The 16705-nt window shown below is 40.3% G+C and overlaps 1 protein-coding gene across 3 annotated transcripts; it reads right to left on the bottom strand.

The window, feature by feature from the left end:
* Window positions 1–3084: 3084 nt before the first annotated feature.
* Window positions 3085–16381, bottom strand: ANAPC7 (anaphase promoting complex subunit 7). 3 transcript variants are annotated; one of them, XM_048821933.2, is made up of 11 exons: window positions 16176–16381; window positions 14465–14651; window positions 13933–14052; window positions 12300–12411; window positions 11876–12029; window positions 10362–10504; window positions 9648–9765; window positions 9008–9204; window positions 8441–8665; window positions 7813–7963; window positions 3085–6354 (listed from the first exon to the last, which is right to left on the bottom strand). In XM_048821933.2, the coding sequence occupies exons 1-11, from the start codon at window positions 16274–16276 to the stop codon at window positions 6165–6167; spliced, it is 1698 nt and encodes a 565-aa protein (XP_048677890.1). In that variant the 5' UTR covers window positions 16277–16381; the 3' UTR covers window positions 3085–6164. The 3 variants fall into 3 exon arrangements, with proteins under 3 accessions (XP_048677890.1, XP_048677891.1, XP_048677892.1); XM_048821934.2 differs by lacking the exon at window positions 16176–16381 and adding an exon at window positions 15769–16006; XM_048821935.2 differs by lacking the exon at window positions 16176–16381 and adding an exon at window positions 15769–16004 and having other exon boundaries at window positions 14563–14651.
* Between the last annotated feature and the right edge of the window lie 324 nt (window positions 16382–16705).

Genomic DNA, 16705 nt, shown 5'->3' with positions numbered 1-16705 from the left:
GGCAGAGATAATTATGTGCCCTTAGATACTACAATCTTGTGCTCAGAAAAGAGAGCCCAACAGACGTTAAGCCATGTTATCCCTCCAACCCAGTTTGACTATATATTGATAAAGGACCTTGTCAAGATTTGTAAGATGAAAAAATACTCAAGAGCAATTTTACTAGTTTTCTGATAAAAATTTGCAAAGCCCTTCTAATCTGCAGCTGGAACTATACTGACTGCAGTTTACACACAAGGAGGATATATGTTTGCAGTACTTTTCCTTGCTCTGAGAGCACAGTGCTGAAGTTTACAGGAACATTGCTGGGCTCTATCTTGCTCCTGAGTTATCAACTTCACCTCCTCAGCCAATCGAGTGTCTCAAGGGAAACTCTACCTACATTAAAAGAAAAGGAGGACTTGTGGCACCTTAGAGACTAACCAATTTGAGCATAAGCTTCCGTGAGCTACAGCTGAATGCATCCGATGAAGTGAGCTGTAGCTCATGAAAGCTTATGCTCAAATAAATTGGTTAGTCTCTAAGGTGCCATAAGTCCTCCTTTTCTTTTTGCAGATACAGACTAACACGGCTGCTACTCTGAAATCTACCTACATTATATGCTGAACGCTGGGAGGAAAAAAAAAAAATTAAATAGTTCAAATGAAAAGATGGCATTGTCACAGGCAGCATGGCAATGTACTGTACCTCAAGCCAAATTAGGAAGAGGGCCTTGGGTTGATACAGGCAGCATGAAGTTCTCGAATCAGCTGCCAACATAAGTATCTCACTTGTGCCAACTGTTAAGCTCTTCTCAGCTGGGAGCGTTTCAAGTTTCTAAACCCCAGTGAGCAAAGCAGAGCGCTGCTGCTACCTCCTGGTCAGGCCAGCTTTGATGTAAATAGGACTTTTTGTTCTTTGGCTCTATTTTAAGATTTAGATCAAGTCCTTATCTCAGGACAGGCTATTTTTCCTCTTCCCCCCCATGCTAGACACATTCTAACGCTCACTGGGGCCCTAGAATGCACAGCTGACAAGGTGGAAGAGTTCAAGACATTATCAGGGCAGAGTTTGAAACAACGCTTCCTTTCATGCCACACACTGGCCAAACAAACCTCTTACACTCTGCAAGAAAAACCACCTCCAGGACATCTTATTCAAAAGAAGTTATTCAATTCCTCTTTTTCTTTATAGAGAAGTGTTACTGCCTGTGAAAGGACTGACACTTATGGAGCACAAAGTCCTTTCAGTTCCACATATCGGGTACAACCGGGACAGTGGCAGAGCAAGCTCCAAACAGCATTCTACCAGCATTCCTCATTCCTTTGAGAGCACAACCTGGGGAGAATAAGATGGGCTTGGGAGAAGGAAGTTTGTTCTCAAAACCGTTTCAGTCCTTGGTCTCTCATGAGCTTACTAATGAAGCAGGGGAGCAGTTTTAATAGAGGATTTCACAATGTAAACATCTGTCAGTGGCTAACCTTACTGAAACTTCCAACGCTAAAGCATTAGTGTTGAGGCTAGTGACAGAAGTAGAAGGGTCAGTACATCAAGTCCAAGTGCACAGACCTCCTAGACTCCCTATTTTATCACTATCAGGTATGTTAACAATAAGGGGAAGGATATGGACTAGCCAAAAACAATTCTATACATTTGAAATGCTTTTACAAACTGTCCCCATGCCTTTCTCCAACATTAACCTTTCTCATGCTTTTTACTGTGGGCTTCCACTATGCCCCAAACACATACCAGTTACCCCTCTCCCTTCTGGCAATAGCCAAACTGCAACTGACATTCTTAGTCTCCCATTTTCACAGCTGCACTAGTAAGTGCAACAGTTCACCCACATCCAATTGGTGTTCTGGTACAGCATTGCCTCGATCTGCTCTGAGCAAGCGTAGGCCTGGTCTACACACACAGTTGTTCCAATTTAACTAAAGGCATGCTAAACTGATGAAAACAATGACATTAAACTGATTTAAATTTGGTTTATAGCTGGTTAGTTTGTGTTGGTAAATTTATAAACTCAAGTTTAAGTGTCCACACAGGGGTTGGCACTAACAGATTTGAAATAAATTGTTGCAATTTAGGTTTTGACAAGGTGATTAAAATACTCCCACACTACAGCTACACACAAGGCCAGCGCAGATAGAGCTGATGGGATTCCCTTTGAGGCCACATCTAGGAGTTTTTGTGTAACAAAAACACTGCTACTACTCTGGCTGATTTAAACTTCAATGTCAGCTCCAGAGAGTCATGAAAAGGGAAGGCTCTAACCATCACTAAGTGAAACAAGCCTATGGAAGAAGCTGATTATTAAGGAGAAAGCTCCTAATCTGGAATGACAGGAAAGGAAGGGTAGAAAGAATATGACACTTTAATTGGGTAAACAGCACTTACATAGCACCTTATGGTTTTCTAATCATTGTATAATCTTTGCTTAAAATTCTCACATCCTTGTGCAGTAGGGAAATAAGCACTATCCCCGTTTTACAGACAGGGAAGTTTGGCAAGAGGTTCAGTAACTTGCTGCAGGACAGCTCTTTATCTGGCAGCTCCAGGACTGCCCGATTCCTCCAACACACATTGCCTTAAGGTGCTGGCAAAACAGATTTGTAATGGTTACAGGACTTTGGGGGGAGCTGTAGGATTGAAGGAACTTTGGTCTCCTCACATCATAGCAGGGTCTTTCCACCATAGTAAAAGCTGAAGTTAATGAAGTTTGTGATTTAATGTCAAACAGCAAGGAAGTTAAGCAAATACGCAGATTTTGTCTTTGCCCTTTACCAGAGACTATCTACTCTTTCAGACCACCTGCAATTGCTAATCTACCATTTGTACTGCAAAAAGCAGTTGGGTAGCTATGACATTCCAACCTCACCTATGAATTGCATCACGTTAGGGAGTTTACATCACGCTCTTGATATAGGTTGAGCTTTAGTTTTGGGTTTCATTATCTCTTTGAGCGTACACATCAAAAGATTAAGGTACAGAATGAGGACAACTACTTGTTATGGGCTAATTGCATTAGCTATATTCCCTAAACTATGAACCAACCACAGGATTCAGGAGCACAAGGTTGTAAAAACAGCTCATACTCTAAAATTAGACTGTTAATGAAGGGTCTTTAATAGACCAAGAATCCCCTTAGAATTGAGACAAACATTAAAATACTCTTTAAAATAATTCCATATCCAGCCACAGTACACTCATTAGCAAAAGCATACATGATATGATCAGTACAGCTCTAACATTATTACATACATTGATAGAGGTACCCATTACTGCAGAATCTGGCTGAGCTTTCTATATTTTAGATAATGAACAAAGCACTCTCTCTCAAAAAACATACCACAACAAAACCGGGGCCATATTCTTGGACATTGATATTGTTTTATTCTTGGATGTAAAAGGTGTCTAAATTAAGCTTTCCACAGCTGCCCATAAAGGAAATCTACAAGAAAGTTTCTTACAGCAGAAACTCTTCTTGAAATTTGGCCTCTATTCTTGTCAAAGAGACTGTCTTAACGGAAGTCTTACCCAATAACAATTTGCTTGCATATGGATACTAAGATCTTACTTTGAAATTAGCAAAAGTGCAATACAATTTTACCTCTCCCTAACATTTAATTGGGTTCCTTCCATCATTTACCAATGGGATCAGGGCTGGGCCTTGGGTGAAATGAAAGAAGGACCACCCTGCAGCAGCTGGTTTATGTTACTACAGGATAAAGGTTTTCAAAACTCTTCATCATTCATAGCCCTTGCTGTAGTGATTCAATAGTTAGGCTACCTCTAACCAAAGAGAGTGATCTAAGGTGAGAAAACTAACAGGCTTTCCTACCTGCAAACACACTGAACCATCCTATGACTGGGCTCTAGACTTCAGGTTTCTTGTGCCACGTCAACCTTGCTTTAGAGGAAAAGAAGTGTTGCAATGCATGGTGCTAACACAGCTGGAAGCTATAAGAATAGCTCTGATTAGGGGCATTTGAATGAGTCATTTGAAGTAAAAACCCTCAGCTGAGCCGCTGCCAATTTAAAACGTACACCATGTGTCTCCCACATACTCCTCAGCTTTTAAACACACAATGCCTTTTTGCTTTACTTCCTAAGGGAGCACTTAATACTTGTAATCTGATCTTCACAACTAGGGTCTGACATACAATTAAGAGACTTGAAACAGCCAACCTAGGTTAACCTTCAGAAGCAGCACCGATTTTGAGGCTTATTGCACAGAAAGGAAGAAATGGACAGATTGCAAAAGGAACAGTTTGGTTTTTACAGTTTCCTTCTGTAAAGAATTAACAACATGCAAGGAGTTGAAACTTATCACCATCCACTGCTGAATGACAAACAGCTGAATTCTTCATGAAGTAGACTAGAGCCAGGAAGGGACTGATCACAATCTCAGAGAGCAGATACCTAAATATGATTTGTTTTTAAGTTTAAATGTAGCCCATTTGGATTGCACAGTGTTTAGTGAAATGAGATAATAAGCCAAAAGACTTCTTAATTAAGACCATCAATAATAGGACAGTAAGGCAGGCTACCTGCTTGCTTATTTTTCAGTTACTTTAGTGCAAATCAATTGACACCAGAGAAAAGCTAGTGGTTTCCCCCACCCTCAAACATAGCTAAAAGATTAGAAAGAGGAGACTATCCATTATGGGTAGCTGTCTGGATATGTACAGGAAGAAGCTGTTCAGACTCTGTAATACTTACACATGCTAAACATCCCAAAACCAACAGGCTACAATATGTGTTCTAGGACTAAGTGTCCCCTCCTTTTAATATGTATTTTTATTTATGATTTTGGGACTGAAGATATTTCATGTATTTTATTCTTGTATGTGCTATGCTACTATAGTTAGTGAAAAGCTTGTTTTCTATTGTGTGTGTCAAGTATTTGCTCTAGAGTATCAAAAAGTTCCAATACAAAAAACTGTCAACCTCTGCTTCAGCTGCTATGACAGCACTGAAGAGTACAATAGATTTGAGCAGCCACAGGCAGAATTACAAGGCTATGCATGACCATGGACTGAAGACAATGTGAACTATAGCACCACTAGAAAGCGTTATAAAGACATATGTTTTAGCAAGAAGCAAGTAAATCAAGAGTGAAACACTAGGACAAGGGTAGTTCTTTTGCAAAATTTAAGTGCCACAGAAATAGTTTTGTTTGGTTTTCTGGTTTCAGTGAAAGATTTACTTTTAATAAGAGATGCCCACTGTGAGAATTTCTACCGTGGACAATTCACTATAGTTTTAGTAGGTGATAGCACGAGATTCTATTTTCAATAGGTAAAGCTAAATTGTACGTGTAAAATATAAAGAAAGCCAAGACAGCCATTCTAATTTAAAATTTCTACTAGTGATGCAATGGAGAAGTTAATTTTTTTTAAACTGACAGTGCCACACACAGGATATGAAGCGGCTTTATGTCACTACTGCTGTAATGCCTTTTAGTAACTTACCTAAATAAAACTGAACTCTATTTAGAAGAAAATGTTCACATATAGGCTAAGTAATTATAGGGCTTTGTATGGATTGGGGAAATTACTATAATTCTAACATCGTACTATTCTTCGTACATAGAAACTGATTAGTTACAAAGTATCCTATAAGTCAAGGTTGCCGGAGATAAAATTCCACCTTTAAAGTTAGTGCAATGCCTTACACCAAACAGGTTAATTGGCTGAAGAGAGAGGAAAAATTGCTCCTTTCAAATACATACAAGTGACTCCTACAAGCTTCTGCAAGAAATCATGCACGAGCCCAGACAAAAGAATAAAGCCTTTCACAAAGGAATAAAAAACTCTTGTATTTACATCTATAGCTAAGGATCAAGACTACTTAGTTTTGAACCCAATTTTGACATTTTAGTCACTAGCAATAGGTATATTATATGAAATGCTTTATATTCAAGATCCTAGCTTTAGCAAGAAAAGACTAAACGACTCTTACAAATAATCTCCAGCATAGTTCAGCTCAATCTTGTAATTGATAAATAGGAAGCATCACAAAAATTAACAGAACTGTGATGCAGAGAACTATCAAATGGTTTCAGAGTCGGTTGTTTTATAAAGTCCACTTTGTTAATACAAAAATTGCAGGTGACGTTCTTCCTTCAGAGAACATGGCACATTCAAGAACTGAAACCCATATCAGTTTAAGTAAAATCTTCACTGCATGCCAAACCATTGTTCTTGATCTGCCCACTGTGCTGCTTCACTATCACTGCCCTCCAAATCCCCTTCTTCTCCACTTCCCTCCATGTCATCCACATCCTCCTCCTGGGTTGCATCTGTTGGACTCTCCTCTTTTTCCATTTTCTGCATTCCTTCTAAAGACTTCTGATCATTGGGATCCAAGCTGGGGGAGAAAAAAGGATTACATCAAACTTAAGGCAGTAAACATTAGAAAAAAGAAAAGGAGTACTTGTGGCACCTTAGAGACTAACCAATTTATTTGAGCGTAAGCTTTTGTGAGCTACAGCTCACTTCATCGGATGCTCACGAAAGCTTATGCTCAAATAAATTGGTTAGTCTCTAAGATACCACAAGTACTCCTTTTCTTTTTGCGAATACAGACTAACACGGCTGCTACTCTGAAACCCAAACATTAGAAATATGTCTAATCAAAACATCTCCATCTTGCTTCCCCCACTTCCTGTTTACTGCTACTGATATTTAAACTCAAAGATGTTGCAACTTTACCTCAGACTGACGTAATAACCATTTGACAAAAGATGAAAGCGCACAATTAACACCAATTACATCATCTATATACAAATTCCTAACCTTTGAGAATGCACTTGTCTGAACTCCATGAGCCTCCCAACGAAGCTTACACAATTCTTCTAGGAAACACTAACTAAAGCAGCAGAAGACAGATAAATGCAATTTAAGCGACTAGCACTAAAAACACTGTTTCCCCCACCTCCATCCAGGCAAAAATAGCCAGCCTACCAGACCTTACAGTTTACTGTGTGTATAACAAGGTCTTGCAGTCAAGATAGGTATTTATCTTTTAAAAATACAGAGAACATAAGATTTTTTATTAGGAAATATGGCATCTTATTCTGAAACATGCTAAATTTTACCCAAGTTTGAAATAATTCTTTTCTATTTGAGTTTGAGGGACCCGTTTTATTGTAAGAAGAAACGTTGATTCAGTTGAATTCAAAACCTTTCCATTTGAACTTAGTTAATCCCTTACATTTATATAGCACCTTCCAGCCTAAAGGTGGAGCCCAAGGTGCCTGACAGAGTATAGAACAGTTTAAGAAATTATAAACAAATCCATGCCTTAATCCTTCTTATTGGTCTAGCAATTGACTGCCTGATAACATACTTAACATTAACACAAGTTTACGATTGTAAATTTTTGTCCTTGAGACTTTGAATTGGGAATTGCATTACATAAGACACAAAGAGTAAGACATGGTCTCCACTAGAAAAATCAAGTTGTCTTAACTATATTCCTCAGGTGGTGTGAAAAATGCACAGCCCTGAGCGGCGTAGTTAAGCTGACCTAATCCCTGTGTAGACAGTGGTAAGCTGATTGAAGAACCCCTCACATGTCAGCATCGGTAGTGTCTACACTGAAGTACTACAACAGTACAGCTAGAGCAGTGCAGTTGTGCCACTGTAGACAATCCCAAATTCACTGATAAGAGTGTATGTGCGGGGGGGGGGAAATCAAACAAACTAACCCACTGCCCCCCACACAAAAGTGACTGAAGATGTGCCACTAAGCCATCTTTCAGCAGCCATGCAATTTTTAGTTTCTAAGAAGCATACAGCAAACTCAAGTGTCTACAAGTTTTACCTTAGGGCAATACTGTACTGGTCCATGGCTTCTTGATATTCACTGACTGCTACAAGAAAGTCACCCAGTATTCGATGCAGAACACAGTCACTCTGATTGGCCAGTGCATTCCTCAACAAAGCTATTCCATCTTCATATTTCTGTTCTCTACCTGTTGACACGCAGAGCTACAGCTCTATTAATGGTTTAGATAGATCTTCCACAAAATAACTTTAATATGTAATACACTAATCACAATCTTCATCTTTATTCCTAAAACCATCTGCAGTTGGTGATGATTAAATCTTCTAAAACGTAGTTCTTGCTCTTCTAAAACGTAGTTCTTGCTCTTAGTGTTATATTTTAAACCAAATCAATGCACACATGATCATCTCTTAAATAATTAGCAAGTTATAATTTCTTCCATCTGAAGTATTACTATAGGGCCAATCATGGTAATATCTAAGCAATTCATATCTTATGGCATCCTGTGATTTCTCTTTTACACAGAACTGATTAGTCTTTGGCTGTAACATTTGTATAGTGTTTTTCATATTAGCGACTTTGTGGAACACTCACTTTCATGTAAGAAATTATTCAAATAAACTGGACAAGGAAGAGACATCTCAAAAGAAAAAAAAAAACTTACTAAGAAGCTCCGCTTTTTTTACCACAGCTTTAATGTAATCTGGTCTCTGTGTCAGTGCCTTATCTAATAAGGTTTTTGCTTTCTCTTGTGTGACTGGATCTTCAAGACAGACTGTTGCTAACAGAGTAAGCGTCTGTGCATTTGCTCCCAGGGTTTTGTACACATTGTTAGCCATAACCATTGCTTCACGGATACTGTTGGATGCCAGATAACAATCAATGAGACCTGAAGACCAAAAAGAAGAAAATATTTATACACTGGCACACTAATAATCTGTGTACAGGGACTCTATCAGAATTTAATAAGCATGCTTCTCAGTACATCAAATTCAGCTATTTTTGTTTAACAAGCACGCGTTTAATGTCTAATATTTCCCCCTCTTCTCCCTATTTCCAGCTCTATTTAGTGGGTTTTTCAATATAATTAATTAACCTACTAGGTAATAAGCAATATTACTTCACCTGCAGGGAACTCTGGGAGGCAATTTATACTCTTCCTATACCATGACAACATCGTACACCAGAGCCCTATCAAAGTTGTATACAATAGTCATTGTACTTTACTTGCCTTCATAACAGTCAAGCCTGCAAGGTGCAAGGCGTATTGCTTCTCGGAAATGTATAATTGCCTCTTGTACTCGTCCCATATTTCTAAGAGCAGCCCCTTTCAGCAGCAAAGCTTGAACACTATTACTATTCAGCTGAATAGCTTTGGCTCCTAAATACAAGGCCCGGGAGTATCGCTTACTGTAGAAACTGTGACACCTACAAAAAGAAGAGCAATGGTGGTAAGTGTGCACTACCAAAAGTCATTCATGGAAAGCTGAAAAGAAAAGGAACTGATGGATTTACAGTATGCAAAGTTACTTTAAAAGATATTAACAAAATAGGATGCTTATTAGCCTTTAACAAAATTGGTGATTCAGGTACTTAGTTACAGCAACATTGGTTATCTGATAGACCCAACAACTCCAAAGTGTTTAACTACAGCCAGAAAAGGATTGAAAAATGTAATATGTATTTCTAGCAAGATATTTTAAAGTTAGACCAAGACCTAAATGTTTAAACAGAACAGCAGACTCACAAAATAAGTACAGCTTCCAAACTAATGAAACCTGAACACATTGCCCCAAACACGTTCAAGCTCCTAACACAGGTTAGCTAAGGAGCCCAGGGATGCGAGGAAGTGAAAAGTAAGTGGAAGTTACCCTGACACCACCCATGGTTCTGCATGCTGATCAGAAATATTGAAAAGACGGCAGCCCAAGTTCTCCACATCCTCCAGTCGACCATCACGTGCCAGTAAGTAGCCATATACGTCCATTCCTAAAAATGAAATACTTTGGGATCAGTTGTATTATTGCTGAGCTCCTAATTATGAAACTTAAAAGCTTTATGAAGATTTAAGGTCATAACGGAACTTGACCATAAGGGCCAGTGATTTCACAGCACTTGTATCATAGCTACTCTTAGATCATACATGCTCTGGGACTAAGTTTGAGCACCAGACTCTGCACTTTCACCATAAAGGTGGAGGAGGAATCAAGAAAAACAGGTATAAAATGAGAGCATGAAGAATTCTAGACACCTTACAATGAAGACATAGTTCATTTAGAAGGAAAAACAGAACACACAAGCTTCTTAAACTAAATTAGTACTATGTTCCTCTTTGGAAAGCCTGATGTACAGCTATACTAACTTCTTGAAGTACTGTAATTTTTAACGAGATGTAAGACAAACTTCTACTATGACTGCCACCAACTGCTTCTGGGTATGGACAGAAACTATGCACCTGCTGTGCTGATAAATATTTATGTAGCTGTTAAGTCTTTAGTGGAATGTGAACTGGATGCACCTGCTGTGCTAGTGACAATCAAGGGTTTAGCATGCTGGGGTAACTTTGAGAATTTACAATTACCTACCTTTTATCAGATAAGGATCCAGCATTTGTGCCTGCTCAAATTTCAGAATCGAGTTTTTATTATCTCCAGCTCGGAAATACAGGTCTGCTAAGCTACCCAATAGATCCACATTATCCCTCAGTAAAGACTTTTTCTCTAACGAGCTTTAAGAGAAAAGAAATGCCATTTAAACTAGCATCTTGTTATGTACTGGTTGAATGCTAAAACACTCTTTGGAACCTGTAAATTATTTCTCAAATACACCTGTAAAATTATGATTTTAAAATGTCATTCATTTAAAGACCTACAGTTACCACAAAATGTGGTATCACTCTTTACTGAGTGACCACACACCCACCATTTGAACATTCATCCAAAAAACTACTTGATGACATACATACAACTTACATTGTTCCTTGAAGGCTGCCAAACTGGGAGAGCGAGAGAGTTCTTAAGCAAGGACCCTGTACTGAAGATATCTTGCTGCCAGCCCCGAAGTTTGATGCCAGAAATTAATAGCTGCACCCTAGATAATCTTCCCTGGCATGATAAACTGGGCAGGGGGGTGAGGTCTTAGACCCATCCAGGGCTTTACAGATAAATCACCAGCAAGTCGAGCTGCACCCACAAGCAAGGTAGCTAGTTCACACCATTAACCCCAGGCAATGATCATTTAGGAGATAGGCACTAGGAATCTATATCAGCTGGACTTCAAACGCAGCTTCAAGTAAAGCACAATGCAACCGACATCCGAAAGGAAATATGTTTTTTTAAATGTAATGCCCTAGTTAAGTTTATCTGCACTGACTGAAACTTGTAGCTTTTATAAGAGCATCTGAGCAAAGAAATTGTACCAACAGCACAGCATCATCATGGGGTTCTCAGTTTCCATTCAAGTTCTAGAAATGTATAGTTAAGTCACAAAAACTTTAAAACTAGTTTCCAGCAGTCAGTTTTCAAAAGTAGCTGCACTGGTGTTTTCAGTTACAAAAAGATTGTAATTTAAGAAGCTTCTTTTCAATCCTGTAAATTAAAACAAGTTCGTATTTTAAAATTAAGCACTCTGCTCTAAGGAGACTCAAGGTACCTTCTCTTCCCCATGAAAGTGTGTATAGCCTTTGCAGAACTATTTACTTTAACTGGGGCTTTCTTCACAGAATACCCAGATCTTGCACATATCTCAGACATTATTTAATTTATATGCTGTGGTACAATCCAAGACCAGTACGGAAAAATGTCATGATTTTTTAAGTTTGTCAGAACCTTAACATTTATCATAAAAATGGATAGCAAGTCTAAAAATATTGTTACGCTTTCAAGTTTTCCAAATCAAGATTTTTCCTCACTCAGGAAAAAATCTTTAATATTATGTTCAGCATCTGACAAAATCCAAGCAATGTTTACAGATCAACTGCATGGTCCTCAAACAGCACAAAATAGGCATCATGCTGTGCCAAGCAGCATGTTTAAATCTATCACAACACTATGTGAAGTAGTGACTCAGGAACAGTAATTTAATTCACCTTGATTCTTACCAGATGGTGTTGATTGCTCTAGTATTATCTCCAGTGTGCACAAATGCATATGCTTTGATCCACACTGAAAGCCAGTCCAAGTTAGGGATGCTCTGAATAACATTCATCGTCATGGAAGCCACTTCTGCCCCTTTTACTGAAAGTGACAGCAAACCTATTCAGAAAAATACACTAGTCAAATCCAAGTATCCAATACAGTGTCATACAAATTCGTTAAAATGTCTAAAAACAGAGAATCCCATGCCTTTGAATTTATACAGGCAGTTAGCTACAATGCTCCTGTACAACTTGTAGATTGCATGCAGTCTGTACTATATGCAAATGAGCTAGTTTACTAATATGTCTTACATATCTCATATTTTAGTGATAATGTTGCTAGATGTAATTTTTAATATTAGATACTTGGTGGGGAAAAAGTCTCTACCTAGTATGGCATCGAGTGCTAATGGACACTGTCTCAGCACTTCTTTGTAACTGGTAACAGATGAGCGTTCTTGACCTGCCTTCTTGTACAAATTTGCCAACATCATGTTAATCTGTAATCAAAAAAATCTGATTGTGAGAACAATCCAATCAAGAGTTATTAAAAGCAGAGTTCCTCACCAAAAAGTCATGTTTTCGTTATCAAGCATAGCCCCATCTTCCCAGCTCTCTGTACAGAGAATAGTTATGAGCCCTGCTTCTTAAGTCATCAACTCCTATAAAATAAGTGTTTCTCATTTCTGATTCAGAATACAGAAAAGTGGAGATATCCTAATATTATACACTAGTGTAGTGCCTCTGGGAATCTCAAAATGGTTTATGAACACTCATTCAAAAGATGGGCAAGTGTTTACGTAAGTAGAAGTGATGTCTGCAAAGGCCTATATATTACCTTATCGCTTCCTTTTACTTGCTCTCTCCACATACCAGTGGAAGTCTACCAGAGCACTTGTATTTGGGAGGTGAAGAGTAGGTTTGCATTTAGATTCTGACTGAATTCACAGCTCATGAAAGGGCAGAAGTGGCTTGAGCAAGCTTCCCCCCTCAATGCAGCTAGCTGTTCTAGTGCTTAAGCATTTTTGGTTTATTGGTTTGCAGGAGTAGAAGGCTGCTTTTCTTTTCCTCAATTTTCTTCCTTTTCTGTACAGCAAGCCTTGCTAAAGGTAGAACACCTTGCGGTTACCACTCGCTGGCCAAGATGGGATGCTGCTAACATGCAAGTTGTTATGCATGACGTGTAAACGGCCTAAGAGATTACCTAGATGACAGAACCAGCAAGCAAAGTCTCAGTAGTATTCAGTGCCAAAAATACTAAGTGTCCTAAACATTAGCACTATGTAAATAATTAAAAAGTGTGAGAAGAATCTTAAGGAAAAAAAGAGTTCTCTCTTAAGAGACTCCCATTGGTAGAGTGACAATACAAGGGGACCGTTTTCAAGAACCGTCCATTGTTTTACTACCTCTGGTGGTAGCACCGGTGGGAGTATTAGCATAGTCAGAGCTAAGGCATTTTTATCACTTTTGTCTAGAGCAGCAGCTACTCTTTCCCAGAATTATAAAAACTAGTTCTGCGACCTTCCAAAAACCTCAGAGTAGTCAGCTGGGGAGAGTAGAATTTTGCATAGCTAACAGAGAATTCAATCCTAAATAGGTTACGTATACATGCTCTCAATAGCTTATCAGCACATGTCAAGGTGTCTATTGTTCCTCACGCATAGGGAAGATTTTGTAATTCCCACTAGCATTAATAAAATTGCCCAGGTAATTTTCACAGAAATTACCTGTTAAAGACATCCAAAAACATTTAGCTCCCATTTGTTTGGTGAAATCTTTCAAACAAAGAAACTCCATTTAGAGACTACCTGGTTTTAAAGAAGATATGCTTACTAAACTCAGATAATTTAGAAGTGTTTAGCCAGTGTTTCCAAATAACTCATTTAAATACTATAAGCACAAATGTCAAGGTTGAATCGTTTTACCGCTATATACTACATCTTCATTCTTGAGCAAATATGATTATATAACTTCAAAAACACCTAAACTACTGTTTGCCACAAATCAATTCCAGAACCTACCTTGGGGGTTCTCTGTCTTGAAGGAATTCCATCTAGTATAGCAATAGCATCTTTATCTTGCTTCAACATTGTGTAGCATTCAGCCATCTTGTATTTCACTTCAATTTCAGATGGCAGACACTAAAATAAAATTGATCACTAAAATGTAATCTCTCTCAAATGTTGTTCTAACTAAATAAAAACCAGAGTCTAAATTACTAAAATCTTATGAAAGGCTTGTATTTCCATTAACAAAGTCAAGATATAAAATGTAAAGATGACAGTAGGTTGTACTTTTATAATGCAGACTATTTTCTCTCTTGTTAATGAAAACTACAAATTAAATGGGCATTCTCTCTGACATTTGAGACCAAGTTAAGTTTTTCATTAGAAAGTAGCGGTCAGACACATTTTCAAAATTAAATAGCCACAAAATTCAGGCTTCTTTGTTGTGGTAATTTTGTAGTCCACCGCTACAAAATTAATTCACCAATACTTCATTTTACAGGGAGAATAAGAGTTATATGCAGTATGTTACTCTAGTTCCAAATACCTGACTTTGTGGAGTGGCTGCAGCATTCCCAGTAGAGGGTCTTACTTTTGAAGTTTTACTTAATGCTTTCTTCTGCTGCAAGGCCATTGTATACTTACTTACAGCATTCCTATATTCCTTGTCATGGAAGAGGGAATCTGCATGATATACAAGAAGCTGGTACTTTTGTGATGGCGAGAATAACTCACTAGAAGAGATTAAAAAAAGATATAAGCTTAAACTGGCTGATTACATAATAGGAGCAAAAGTGTTAAATGCTATATTTTCAGTATTAGTGATTAAATCCCCTAGCTGTGCCTGAAATCTGGAAGAACTAAGAGTGCAATATTTGTACCCTTAAAAGATAAGCACAACTACAAGCAAGTTCCATTTTAAACACAGTAGCCCCAATTAGAACATCTGTTGGATAGTTGTTGATCATCTGTTAAGACCTTACAATGGGAACTGTTGTTAACCACCCTCTGCAACAGGCAGATTTGAGAGCCAAGAACTCAGTTTTAGGACCGTATTTTAATTTTTGTCAGTAACAATTATGATTCACAAACTACACTGAACACGAACGATGCACTGTAGCTTAAGTGCTGAAAGACGCTATGTCCGCTATCATCACTGTCAACAGGAGGAGAATGAGGTGGGTGGCAGATCCTCAGGGATGATCCATCAGAAAGTGACGGGCAAGTCACCTTGTCTCTCGATTGCCCCGCCTGGGAAGCTGAAACTCTTAGCATCTATAGGGCTTTTCATACGCACACCTCAGCGTGCCTCATCCCGGAGCATAGAATCATAGAATATAAGGGTTGGAAGGGACCCCAGAAGGTCATCTAGTCCAACCCCCTGCTCGAAGCAGGACCAATTCCCAGTTAAATCATCCCAGCCAGGGCTTTGTCAAGCCTGACCTTAAAAACCTCTAAGGAAGGAGATTCTACCACCTCCCTAGGTAACGCATTCCAGTGTTTCACCACCCTCTTAGTGAAAAAGTTTTTCCTAATATCCAACCTAAACCTCCCCCACTGCAGCTTGAGACCATTACTCCTCGTTCTGTCATCTGCTACCATTGAGAACAGTCTAGAGCCATCCTCTTTGGAACCCCCTTTCAGGTAGTTGAAAGCAGCTATCAAATCCCCCCTCATTCTTCTCTTCTGCAGGCTAAACAATCCCAGCTCCCTCAGCCTCTCCTCATAACTCATGTGTTCCAGACCCCTAATCATTTTTGTTGCTCTTCGCTGGACTCTCTCCAATTTATCCACATCCTTCTTGTAGTGTAGGGACCAAAACTGGACACAGGACTCCAGATGAGGCCTCACCAATGTCGAATAGAGGGGAACGATCACGTCCCTCGATCTGCTCGCTATGCCCCTACTTATACATTGCTGGTCGCCTTTTACACAGCGGGGAACTGCGACGGCGAGAAACGACGGGGCCTGCTAATGATCCCACAGCAAGCCTTATGGCAGAGCCAGGTACAGACCACAAGCAGCTGCAGCCCCGATCTGCTCCCCCAGGACCTTTTCCCACGGGGGCTCCCGCAGGGCCCCACGAAGCGCTCAGCTCCTTATTTCATCCCCCTCCCCCCGGTCACCCCACAGAACCCCCCAGCCTCCTGCGTCAACCCCCGAGCCGCCCCCCACGCCACGCCAGGAGCGCCCTGGCCTCAGCCCCAAAGCCCCGGTCTCTTGCCGCCCCCACAGAGCCCCCTGCCGGCGGCACGCACGGGTTGTTGCCGCTCATGGTGAGCAGGAGCCCGCTGAGGAGCCGCACGTTGGAGTGGAGCCCGGCAGCCGCCATCTCCCGCACATGCTCCACCACGCTCATCCTGGAGGCCGGAGTGGAACGCGGGGCGCCGGCCGGGGCCGGGGCTGGGGTCGGAAGAGACAGCGGCTCCTCAGCCCGCGGCGACTCCAAAATGGCGGCGCCTAGGGGTCCTCGCAGGCAGGAGTCCATCATACCGCTCTAGCTGGCCTTCCCTCACGCCTCAGTTTAAAAACCTCTCCGTCGGGACCCCACGGAAATCCGCCCAGGTGCCAGCCTCGCCGCTCCTCCACCATTAAAATCGCTGCCGCTGAAGGTATAGGACACAAAGCGATGACATGTTCCAGCAGGCACCAAAATAGTCGCCCCCGCAGCTGAAACACACTCTACGCATGCGCAGCGGCTGTCTCGGCCAGTCGGGGCCTCGTGTTGCCGAGGCGCCGCGAGCGGTGGGCGCGCGGGCCGGTTGTGGGGCTCGGTCGCTGTGGAAGG

The sequence above is a fragment of the Caretta caretta genome, chromosome 15 (genome assembly GCF_965140235.1).
Source record: "Caretta caretta isolate rCarCar2 chromosome 15, rCarCar1.hap1, whole genome shotgun sequence".
Lineage (NCBI taxonomy): Eukaryota > Metazoa > Chordata > Testudines > Cheloniidae > Caretta > Caretta caretta.
Note: the sequence above shows the minus strand (reverse complement) of the source record. Positions and strands in the feature narration are given on the sequence as shown.

Bases quoted from the DNA above. Each gene is read 5' to 3' on its own strand.
- ANAPC7 (XM_048821933.2), bottom strand. From the start codon at position 16,276: ATGAGCGTGGTGGAGCATGTGCGGGAGATGGCGGCTGCCGGGCTCCAC. The intron at 9,205-9,647 runs GTAACTTCCACT...TTCTTTTTGTAG, and splicing joins GAACCATGGGTGGTGTCAGG to GTGTCACAGTTTCTACAGTA. The intron at 8,666-9,007 runs GCAAGTAAAGTA...TTTGGTCTTCAG, and splicing joins CAGGCTTGACTGTTATGAAG to GTCTCATTGATTGTTATCTG.